The sequence below is a fragment of the Callithrix jacchus genome, chromosome 4, assembly GCF_049354715.1.
Source record: "Callithrix jacchus isolate 240 chromosome 4, calJac240_pri, whole genome shotgun sequence".
Lineage (NCBI taxonomy): Eukaryota > Metazoa > Chordata > Mammalia > Primates > Cebidae > Callithrix > Callithrix jacchus.
Genome location: NC_133505.1, coordinates 15,063,046 through 15,075,062, shown reverse-complemented (window position 1 = coordinate 15,075,062; position 12,017 = coordinate 15,063,046). Strand labels below are relative to the sequence as shown.

Here is a 12,017-nt window from a genome sequence, read left to right as displayed (position 1 = left end):
GTCAGGAGCATGAATGCTGCTGAGGCAACCATGTGACCTGCACAGTTATAGTAACTACAAGACGGGCTGTTATGCCATCAAGGAATTCCATGAAGCAATAATAGAGAGTAACGGCCACTCTCATGCTACAAATGGACCATTTCAGCATCACACCAAAAGGTTTTCAATACAACAACTTACACTCTGAAAAGAAGGTCCTTTTACTAAATTAATAGGGAGAACAAAATGCAAGCAGGCAAGCACACCCATCAGTGAATGACTCCTAGAGCATCCATACTTTCCTCTTTTTTTTTGAGAGAGTGTTGCTCTGTTGCCCAGGCTGGAGTGCAGTGGCACGATCTCGGCTCACTGCTACCTCCGCCTCCTGGGTTCAAGCGATACTCCTGCCTCAGACTGCTCAGAAGCTGGGACTGCAGGCGTGCGCCACCATGTCCGGCTAATCTTTGTATTTTTAGTATAGTCGGGGTTTCACCATGTTGGTCAGGCTGGTCTCGAACTCCCAACCTCGTGATCCACCCACCTTGGTCTCCCAAAGTGCTGGGATTACAGGCGTGAGCCCCCGCGCTGGCCCAGTAATTAACTTTCTAAACACCAAAGTAACAAAAATGATTGACATGCGGTAAGTGCTCAAGCGTTTGACAGTTGCCATTCAATGCTCAATACGCAAATAGTATTAACATTTTTGTCCCATAAGATAACATTTTGGTTAACATCTTTCTCTTTAGAAACTTAAAACAAGGCTGGACACAGTGCCTGATACCTATACTTTCACGGCTTTAGGAAGCCTAGAAGGGAGGATCGCTTTCTCCCAGAGTTGGAGGCTGCGGTGAGCTATAGCGCCACTGCGCTCCAGCCTGGGCGACAGAGCGAGACCTTGTCACTTTAAAAAAAAAAAAAAAAAAAAAAGGGTGGGGGTAGGCCAAATACGGCGGTTCACGCCTATAATCCTAGCACCTTGGGAGACCGAGGCAGGCAGATGATAAGCTCAGGAGTTCGAGACCAGCCTGGCCAATGTGGCAAAACCCCGTCTCTACTAAAAAATACAAAAATTAGCTGAGCATGGTGGCGGGCGCCTGTAGTCCCAGCTCCTCGGTAGGCTGAGGCAGGAGAATCGCTTGAAACCAGGAGACGGAGGTTGCAATGAGCCAAGATCACACCACTGCACTCCAGTCTGGGCTACAAGAGCGAGAATCCATCTCAAAAAAAAAAAAAAAAAAAAAAAAAAAAAAAAAAAAAAGGAGGGGGGGTGAGGTGGGGGGAGAAATTAAAGCTATGAGTGGAAATGCTCTCACATTCAGAGCACTCTTCAACAGGATTTGTAAATTAAATTTGAAAGATCCTTTTCAAAGACAGATGTTTCTCATTTTAAAGGAATGAAAAAACTAAAACGAATTAAGCACTAACAATAGCGACACATTGCTTACTTCGTATTTTCCTTTTATTTATTTATTTATTTTTTAAGATGGAGTCTCACCCTGCCACCCAGGCTGGAGTGCAGTAGCATGAGCTCAGCTCACTGCAACCTCCACCTCCCGGGTTCAAGCGATCCTCCTGCCTCAGCCTCCTGAGTAGCTGGGATTACAGGCGAGAGCCACCACGCCCAACTAATTTTTGTATTTTAAGTAGAGATGGGTTTCATTATGTAGGCCATGGCTGGTCTCGAACTGCAGACCTCAAATGATCCACGGCCTCAGCCTCCCAAAGTGCTGAGACTACAGGTGCAAGCCACCGCGCCCGGCCTACAGGTTAATTCATTCATCCTCGTAATAACCTTTTAAGTACCATCATTATCCCCATTTTGCAGTCGCGGAAACAGTACATTGAGGCAAGGCAGCTGAGTACGTTTGTTTAGTAGAGACAGGATGAGTACCAAGGCAATCTGGCGCCTAAGTCTGGGCCTGTGGTTCCCAGGCGTTGGTGCCCATTAAAATCACCTGAGATCTTTAAAACGCCGTCTCCAGGCACTCTGGTTAACTAAGCGGTATGGGGTGAGACCTGGGTATCAGGACTCTGAAAGATTCCCAGGTGATTCTAAGCGAAGTTTGGGAACCTATGGGTCTTGCTGTGAACCAATGGGTATTAAAAGCATTTCTTCTCCTGCTTAGGAGTTCCTACGCCGAGGAGCTGAGCTCAGGGCAAAGGTAGAGAAAGAACGCTAACGGGGAGGTGCGGCCAGCCTTGCCCAGGGTTAGGCCGGCGAGCCAGGCGTGAAAGCCGAGCCCCGGCGGGAAAGGCTCGGCCGGAGAGTGCGCGCTGCCCCGCCGGGCCCAGCTCCAGGTGCGCACCGGCAGGTGTCGGCTGGGCCGAAGGGCGGGCGCAGACCACTGTACCGCGGGGACGGAAGCGGCCAAGCGCGCTGGCTTCTCACATGACTCCCTCTGGGGCCCGGCTGCAGCTCCCGGGAGGTGACCGCTGGGTCTCGGGTCCCCACCCCCACTCTCACCCACACCCCAGCCGGCGCGCCGCCGAGAGCCCCCGGGTCTTAGGAGTGCGCGTCAGAGGCGGGCCAAAGGAACTTAACTTACTTTGCGCCGCCCGACTCGAGGACTCCGGGAAGTTCGTTACTTTCCTCGGCGGCGCGGGGACGTGCGGGGTAGGACGGAGCCTGGACCGCGGCGCGCGGAGGGGAGCGAGGCAGGGGCATCCCGCTTGGCGTCCCGGCCCCCTCGGGTCTCTCTTCGTCGCCCACCGTATACTCACCCGGAGGTGAAATCCTGCTGCACGCTCAGCAGCCGCTCGCGCAGGGTCTCCAGCATTGTTGCCGCCGCCTCACTCCTCAGGGACCTGGCTGCGGCTGTCTCCGCCACCCCCTCGGCCCCAGCCAGGTCCTCGCCGCCGCACCGTAGCCCCGGCCCCTTCCGCGTTCCCGCCCCCGGCGCGCTAGGCTCGCGCAGCCGCAGTGGATGGCGCCGGCTCGGGCTGCGGAAGAGGGGCGGGCCTTTCCGGCCAAGAGGGCCAGTGGCTCCTCCTCTTCTTCCTATCCCGCGCCAGGGCTTTTTGGGGTTTTTAATGTTGCTGTTTTTGCTTTAAAATGGAAGCGACTCCCAGCACTTTGGGAGGCCGAGGCGGGTGGATCACGAGGTCAAAAGATCAAGACCATCCTGATCAACATGGTGAAACCCCGTCTCTACTAAAAATACAAAAAAATTAGCTGGGCATGGTGGTGCGTGCCTGTAATCCCAGCTACTCAGGAGGCTGAGGCAGGAGAATTGCCTGAACCCAGGAGGCGGAGGTTGCGGTGACCCGAGATCGCGCCATTGCACTCCAGCCTGGGTAACAAGAGCGAAACCCCACATGAAGAAAAAAAATTAGCTGGGCATGGTGGTGCGCGTCTGTAGTCCCAGCTACTCGAAAGGCTGAGGCAGGAGAATTGCTTGAACCCAGAAGGCGGAGGTTAAGGTGAGCCGAGATCCTGCCATTGCACTCCAGTCTGGGTAACAACAGAAAACTGTCTCATAAAAAAGCAGGAAGGGGGCAAGGTATAGCCCAAGCCTGCATGGAACCAAAAGGCACGGTGGCCTGTACAACAGCCCGGCTAGCCTCGCCGGCGTACCCTAGTCAAAACAGCAGTAAGAAAGGGGCCCAGGGTGCGCACATGGTCCTGGCATCACGGCAACCACGGCAAAACAAGGCGCAAGGGGCGGGGCACGCCTTCTCCTCTGGCACATAGCAGTGTAAAAAGGCTGTCCTGGGCCTTCGCCTGCCAGCCGTGGGTCCCTGTGTGCCTGTGTGGGCGGGGCTGAAAAGGCAGCGACTAGGGAAGTAGCCTAAACGCACTCCCAGTTCTGGCAAGGTCAACACGTCAAACCGAAAGTCGCGGGGAGGGTGTCGGCAGGGGAGCGTGGTTCTCAGAACTCACAGCCGGCCCAGCAGCGGCTGCAAACAAAAGCCGTCTGTGTAACCCGTGCCCAATTTTTAAAATCACAGCGGCAAGCAGTTTTTTTTTCTCTCGGCAGGATAGCTTAAAAAAACAACAACAACCAGCTGTGGCCTAATCAGGCCAGCCATACCACGTTAGGGTGCAGCATTCTCATTCAAATAAGGCTTAAAAAAGCTTTCTGCCTTCCTTTGCTGCAGGTGGCCAAGATGGTAAAGGAGTTAAGGTACAGAGCTCGCAGCTCTAAGGTTACTGGTTTAAATCCCTGGTAAAGACAGTCTTAAATTGGAGGAATCTTTTTAAAAAAATTCAAAAGCTAAAGGCTATGGGACCTTGTTTTGTGTATAATTTGTCTTACTTGAGATTGGCTCTTGCTCTACGGCAAAACTTTTCCATCTAAAAAAGTATAGTTAATCCAGTTCCAGGGCCCAAATAGTTAATGGCAGGCTTCACAACCATAAGGGCATTTTCCTATAGTGGAAAACGGGTTGGTAAAGAAGGCCCAGGTCCTAAGGGCATCGTTCTGGCCTCAGCCATGCGGCCCGCCTTCTTTAAACTGTGTGTTCTAATAGCCCCTCCCTAAAAGTTTACACTTCTAGGGCAGTTTTCTAATTCGGCCTGTGTAAATTAAACTTTGGCTGGAAAATATTGATGCCCATCTTCTCAGCCTCACTGGCCTCGTCAAAAACTCGGTACAAACCACTCAACCTAGCAGCCCTTCATTGCCTCCACAGTGGTCACTAAAGGTCATGTAAACAGTAAACGGTTCCCATAACACTGGTAGGCGTAATTCAAATCCAGTACGTGGAAGGCCCCCCCACAAAAATAATCATGCATCTTGGGCACACTAAAATTCAAGGTATTAATCGGAGAACACTCCAGTTTCCAGGACCTTACCTAAGGAAGGCCTCAGGTCGAGCGGCTATAATTAAATAACTGGGAATGCTGGCATTCCTTGTTCTCAATTTCAAATGGGTGCTTCTCTGCCCACAACAAGTCCCCATTAAAATGTATCCTAAAAAGTTAAAACCAATTTAACACACAATCTTGAGGAAAAAAAAAAAAAAGCGGCTCATTTTCCTCTGCCAAACAAAGCGGCCAAAATATCCCTTGCTGAGTGAAAAAACCTGGCCTCCAAAAAAAAGTATAAATTATAACACTGTTCTATAACTGTGTTATAGAACTATGTCTAAACCATTCTATAACTGTGGGCAATTAAACCTGGACTGTAAAAGTAAGGGCAAATGGTTTAAGGTGCCCTATGTGCAACTTTTCTTTTGCCTAAAAACTAAGCCTCAGCTCTGTGGGGCCTGTGCCCTATACCCTACTCAGCCCTCCTGAAACCTGCCTCCACATGTAAAACTCCTTGTGGCAATTGCCTCAGCTCCTGTACCCCAGCAAAAGCCAGAAAGGGCCAAAACAGCCAGGGCATCTCAGGCTACCAAAATGCCCCAGCTCTGCCCCCTGTAGGTGGTAGGAAAAAAAGTTGGCCCAACCAAAATAACAAACTCCGATTATCCTTTTCATAGTAAAAAGAAAACCTGTCTTTTTCTTTAAAAATGCTGCTACTTTGTAAACCAGTTAAGTGTTATTTTAAACACGGTTTAAAAAAAACCCTCAAAAATCAATCAAACACAGGGCTAAAAATCCTTCAAAAACAGTATTGTAAAGCTTGTTTAACAACTAACTGTCCTGGCTGCATTCTTTCCTAAGATCATTTATAACCATTCTATAACTGTGGGCCTCTAGGCCTGTTATCTTTAACCTTTTGTCACATTCGTTTCTTCTAAAGCTATAAGGTCACAAATAATCCTGCTGCTAAAACTCCAAATGTCCTTGGCTAATAAGCTCTGTCGTAAACCTCAGAATCAACCTGTACCCCTAAAAGGCTCCCCTCTAAAAAAAAAAAAAAAAAAATCAACTGCAGGGCCCCTCCTATGCCCCATTTCAGCAAAAAGTAGTTAAAAGGCAATCAATGCCCGTAACCCCAACAGAAGTTGGGGTTTCCTGTTCTGAATGGGGACTGAAGGAATGTATTATCTGTCCAGGTCCACAAGGGAGCATAGTTTCAAGGGAAGGAACTTCCCAATGCCCCACTCCTCTGTCTCCATCCGGGAGACTTAACCATCTTTGTTTTAAACTTTCGTGGGCATGGGAAAAGACCAAAGGTCAATCACTCCAGCGGAAGTTTAAAGGAACCGTTTTCATTTGCCGGGGGTTTGGAAAAGGTGGGAATTCCTCCTAGGTTAAAAGTCCCTGTCTCCCTCATCCGGGTGGATTTCCCCCTCTGGGGTCCCCTTCCACAATCCTCATAAAAGCTGCTTTTCCTCTCCTGGATTCCATACTTGTGTCCCTTCCACACTCTTTGTGGAAGGCTTTTTCTCTCTCCTTTTTCTCTTTCTCTGACTAAATAAAACAAAGATATTACAAGAAAAAGTGGGATGTTTCATGTGTGCCATGGGCTGAAGTCTGCAGCTGTGACTGTCACCATTTCAAGATAAATGAATCCAGTGTTCATTGTAAAAAAAAAAAAAAAAAGAAAGCTGAGATTTGAGTTCACGGTAGTCCCATGAAGACCATCAGCTGTGAGTCTCTCCATGAGGTGTCCTACTGGTGCTTCTCCTAGGATAGAAAAATGTGGAAGTAATGTGCCTGGTCTCTGAAGCATGTGTACACAGTCCTGGAACCCAAACTCTAGTCCTTAGAGTCCTTCCACTGGGACAGTGGAAGTTAAGAAGTAGTAGATGTGAGCTAGTACATGAGTCTCACTCCACTTTAACAAGGAAATCTAGGGGAAACCCTGCTGTGTTGTCCCATGAAGAATATTAGATAGTGGGTAGGGGAAGGGGTTGTAGGTACCTGAGATCTGTCAGAGTTTGTCTCCATCAGGTAAAGATTGAGGTACAAGACCAAGAAAAACGCATGTTTTCCAAACTTGCAAAAAGGGTAAATATTACCATTGGTGTGCAGCATGTGGAATCATCATATTACAGTGAAGTCTTTGAATTCACGACGTGATTGATGACCAGGTTTCACTGTATGTAAGTTAAGTATCCTCATGTCTCAAAGAAGAACTTGGTAACGAAAGGAGAGGTGTCTGCTTTGATGACCAGCTGCCCCAGTTTGCCAAGGACTCTCCCAAGCTCTCAGTCCTGGGCAGAGTGGGGACTGGTCCAACTAGTGACTGCCCAGAACTGTTGACTCCTTATGGAATGAGAAGTCAAACCTCTAGGAGCTACGCTGACAGATGCTGTATGTCAGAGTTGGTGTGAGGCCCTGAGGCTTTATTCACTATAAAAAGAACACCACACAGGAGACTGATGAGCGTCCTTTTTCCTCTGAAACCCACTTAACCATAGAAAAAAATTTCAACTTAGGACCAAAATTTAGACAGAAGGTAGGAACTGTTTTAAAATTTTCTTAGATTTCCAAGTTGTCCTAAATACAAGATGCATTTAATAAATACTTCTTGGATTGATGAGTTTTCAGTGGAAAATAATACATTTTTTGGTTTCATTTTTGAAAAAGCCAAATCTAAAATATTCTAGTGGTTTTTTTTCTTTTGGACTTTGCAAGTTAACTGTATGGAGCAAAAATATTATTCAGTGGTTGCAAAATGCCATAAATAATTCACTCTGGGATTCTGACTGGCTAAGAGAGAAGGCATAAGGAGAAAACTGGAAGAAGAACAGAGGAGTTAGCAGGTGGCCCCCAGACCTGGTGCGGTGTGTGTCCCTCGGTTACTCTGCAGGCTCTGGGGCTCCCAGGAGGTCCTTCTCAGTCCCACTGCACATGGGAACCACACAGGGAGCTTAGAGAAAGTGATTGATGCCAGGTTCCTCCAGGGACCACATCTTTTTTCTCTTCTTGTCCCTGGCACTTGGCATCGTGCCTGGCCTGTAATGAAGATTCAGTAAGTGTTTGTTGAATGAGTGAGGGATTGAATGGATTAGTTTAATGCATCATTGCACTTGACAGTTTTGATTGAGTCACTTTTGCACTGGGAAGCATCATTTCTGCTTTTCAGAATTAGTTTTTGAAATAAAGGCTTGTTGTTGTTGTTGTTGTTTTCAGTGAATTCTGAAAGCACATTACATGATATAATCACTCAGGCAGCCAGTTTACCTAGTCTGAACCCCGCTGGTCCATCCATCCATTAATTACTGCATTCACTTATTTATCAAATGTGTCATGTCTGGCGTGGGCCTGGCACTCTGAGGCACTGCAGGTGAAAGATGCTGAAGACCCCATTCTCTGCTCTTGGAGAGTTCGTGGTGTGCCCAGAAAGACATGATCCAGAGGAATGTGCCATAGGAGTGCCAGGAGAATCCCAGCATTCAGAAATGATAAAGTGATCGGCTGCCTGATCCTTGTTTTCTTAGTTTAGAGTGATCTCATTTTCCAGTGTTGAGAGTTACCCAGGACAGCAGCATCCCTGCTCTGCAGCCTCATGTCCAGGTGAAGTGAAACTTGCACTCATCCTGAAATTGGGTATTGACCTTGCACCGGCTCACTGCCAGTCAGTACAGTAGCTACCCAATAGAGGAGACTGAGCTTTCGTGGTTGCCCATAGGGGTAGCAGGGTGGCCAGTCCCCCTTCAGAGACATCTTTAGTGAGGTTTCCAGGCTTAGTGAATGACTTCATGAAGCTCCAGAGGAGATTCCAGTCAGGGCAGAAGACCACCATTCCTGCCAGTTCAGCTGCCAGCCTGCAGAGGAAGCCAGATTGGGAAGCTGGGAAGTTTTAGTGAAGCCCGCAGGGTGACCTTGCGGTCTCCCCATGCACGCAGAGCACCAGCAGGTGGTGAATACACAGAAAAATCCCTGACACCTGAAACCCTCCTAGGAAGCCCGAGGCTGTGACGTCAGTCTTGGCAGTAAGAAGCTGGGGCTGCCCAAGGGCTGCCAGGAAATACTTTTCCATTCTATTAAAATGTTTCTGTCTCTGTCCACCAAAGAAAAGGAAGATTAAGATCGCCCCAACATAGTTGCATGGCTGAAGACAAAAATCATGTAGGTGAGGCAGTGAAGCCGCACTTCTCGCATTTTACTATATTTATCCTGTCTTTATTAACATTGCTTTAATTGGCAAATCATGCTTGTACATTCATGGGGTGCACTGTGAGGATTAGATAGATGTGTGCACCATGGAATGAGGAAATCCCACTACTCAGCATCTCCACCACCTCAGAGAGACCAATTCCACATGATGCCCCGGAAGTGTTGATCTAAACAAGTTGACCCCATTGAAGTAGCCAGTAGATGGATGGTGACCCAGGGCCGGAGAGTGGCAGAGAAATGGAATGGGGGTTGTTGGTCAAAGGACCAAAGTCTAGACAGGAGGAAGAGGTTTTGACTCTAGTGCACAGCAGGGTGACCAGAGTCAATAAGAACGTATTGCATTTTGCAAAACATGTCCATGTCAAATGTCTCTGCATTTAGATTGGAGAGGATGAAGGCCCTGAGGTCCAGGAACATTGAAACCTGACAGTGGATGCCAATGACTGCTGGGAGGAGCCGGGTGAGATGCCCACACTGCTGTGTGTCTAGCAATGTCAGAGCCTGCAGCACTTCTATTTTGCGCTGCTCTATTTTTTTAAATAAAGATGATTTCTGATAAACAACAGTTTCTTGCAAATCTTGTAGTAGCATTGGAAAGGTGGCAGGTGGGTGGCAGACACTCTGCTGCTTTGTGCCCTCCCTGCACAGGACGGGGTCTGTGCACACCCTAGCTTATTCGGCATGCAGTCACTTGGTCCTCGAAGTTACTCAGAAAAACAAAGGAAAAGAGACCTCAGAGAAGCATCAGGGTGACCCCACCTGCAGCAAATCATTCCCAGTGTCTCTGCAGGACTGAGGCTCTGAGTGGGTGCAGGACAGGGTCCCACACATTGCACGTGGCCTCCCCACACTCACACTGCTTGGTGCGCATTTTCAGAAGAACCAACAGCCCCTTCAAGTGCCGTCTGTCCATGTTAATCATGCTGGGGGTTCCCAGGAGAAGTCCTGGGAACCAGACTGTTCTGGAGTCACAGTGGTGGGGGTGTGGCCCCCAAAACACCTGAGGGGGCCACTTGTGCTGCTGGGTTCCTGGCTGTCTAGTGTGGCACTGGTCTTTCTGCTGTGAATGGTTTCCCTTTTCGAGAACAGCAGCATGAACCAGTCCCCCTCAGAGGCCTGATGGGGAGTGAGCCTTCAGACTGGCCCAGGTTGAAGGGGTGCTTTTGAAATAGGCAGTTGTCCTGGGTGTGAGGAGAGGGTTGATGGCAAGACCCAGCAGCCCCGAGGGATGGAGGGGGTGATGGGAATGGGGGCTGAATGTTTTACCCATATGTGGAAGCTAAAAATGTTGATCCCAGGGAAGTAGAGGGTAGAATAATGCTTACTAGAGGACGCTGGGGAGGTGAGCAGTGGCCAAAGGTTGGTTAACAGATACAAATTTACAGTGAGATAGGAAGAATAAGTTCTAGCATTCTGTAGTACTGTAGGGAGAGTACAACAATTTATTGTATTTGTTCAAATAGCAAAAGAATGGATTTTAAACGTTCCCAAAACAAAAAAAATGACTTGGGGAGATAGATATGTTCACTACCTTGATTTATTACAAATTATGTACCTGTATCAAAAATCACACTGTGCCATAAATATACACAATTATGTGTCAATTAAAAATAATAAAAGGCCGGGCGCGGTGGCTCACGCTTGTAATCCCAGCACTTTGGGAGGCCGAGGCGGGTGGATCATGAGGTCAAGAGATCGAGACCATCCTGGTCAACATGGTGAAACCCCATGTCTATGGAAAATACAAAAAATTAGCTGGGCATGGTGGCACATGCCTGTAATCCCAGCTCCTCAGGAGGCTGAGGCAGGAGAATTGCCTGAACCCAGGAGGCGGAGGTTGCAGTGAGCCGAGATCGTGCCATTGCACTCCAGCCTGGGTAACAAAAGCAAAACTCCATCTCAAGGGAAAAAAAAAAAAGATTAATCAAGATTGTTCTATAAAAATGTTCCAGGCACATAGAAAGAAGTTAGAATTGTAAAGATGAACATGATTAAGTTTCTGTGGGTAACAGCCACCAGTTCCAAGTGTTTATTCTCAGGGAATCTTCACTATGTGTGAGTACACATATTTTAGTGATGAGAACACTGATGTTCAAATGACTAACAATTAGTAAGAAGTGGAGTAGGGAACTGAATCTAGGAGTGTGTGATTAAGGAGAGAGATTTTCAGAAGCTGGTAATATGAAAAGTGGAAAGAAGTGACATATTAGTTCTGTCCCTTTATAAACTCCCTTATCCAGGCTCTCCCAATCCCATATATTATGGAAACAAGATTTTCCTAAATGATGTTTTCATCATTTGACTCCCCATTTCAAAAGCCTAATTGTTCTCTATTACCTACAAAATCTAGAAGAAACTTCTTAGCCTCAAATTCAAGACTCTTCAAAATTTGACTTCTCTCTCCTAGCATAAATCCCATTATCCTGTCGGTCCACAGATTTCACACATTTAAAAAGCACTTATTGCTGGGTGTGGTGGCTCTCGCCTGTAATCCCAGCACTTTGGGAGGCTGAGGTAGGTGGATCACCTGAGGTCTGGAGTTTGAGACCAGCATGGCCAGCCTGGTGAAACCCTATCTCTACTAAAAATACAAAAATTAACTGGGCTGGCACCGATGGTCCCAGCTACTAGGGAGGCTGAGGCAGAAGAATCACTCAAACTCAGGAGGCAGAGGTTGCAGTGAGCAAAGATTGCGCTACTGCACTCCAGCCTGGGCAACAGAGTGAGACTGACTGACTGACTAACTAAATAAATGAACACATTTATTAGGTCTGGATGCAGTGGCTCATGCCTGTAATCCCACAACTTTGGGAGGCCAAGGTGGGTGTTGATCACTTGAGGTCAGGAGTTAGACCAGCCTGGACAACATGTAAAACCCTGACCCTACCAAAAATACAAAAATTAGCCAGCTGTGGTGTTGCACACCTGTAATCCCAGCTACTCAGGAGGCTGAGGCAGGAGAATTGCCTGAACCCAGGAGGCAGAGGTTGCGGTGAGCCGAGGTCGCGCCATTGCACTCCTGCCTGGGTAACAAGAGTGAAACTCCGTCTCAAAAAAAAAAAAAAAAAATACATAAAAT

The 12,017-nt window shown here is 47.9% G+C and overlaps 1 protein-coding gene and 1 long non-coding RNA gene across 12 annotated transcripts in view; one reads left to right on the top strand and one right to left on the bottom strand.

The window, feature by feature from the left end:
* DTNBP1 (dystrobrevin binding protein 1) overlaps positions 1–12,017 on the bottom strand; it is a 161,703-nt gene that overhangs the window by 130,772 nt on the left and 18,914 nt on the right. For 4 of the 11 annotated variants that reach the window (XM_035294858.3, XM_035294851.3, XM_035294847.3 and 1 more), the window contains exon 1: positions 2,701–2,868. The exons of 4 other annotated variants lie outside the window; for them this stretch is intronic. In XM_035294858.3, coding sequence (XP_035150749.1) covers positions 2,701–2,756 — 56 coding nt within the window. In that variant the 5' untranslated portion in view covers positions 2,757–2,868. Of the gene's footprint in view, positions 1–2,285; positions 2,475–2,525; positions 2,869–12,017 lie in introns of those variants that run through there. 3 more of the 11 variants (XM_035294846.3, XM_078368306.1, XM_078368309.1) reach the window with 2 other exon arrangements.
* Positions 2,958–9,503, top strand: LOC144582027 (uncharacterized). The gene is made up of 2 exons (XR_013533717.1): positions 2,958–3,399; positions 9,320–9,503. It is a non-coding gene; the product is annotated as an uncharacterized LOC144582027 (long non-coding RNA).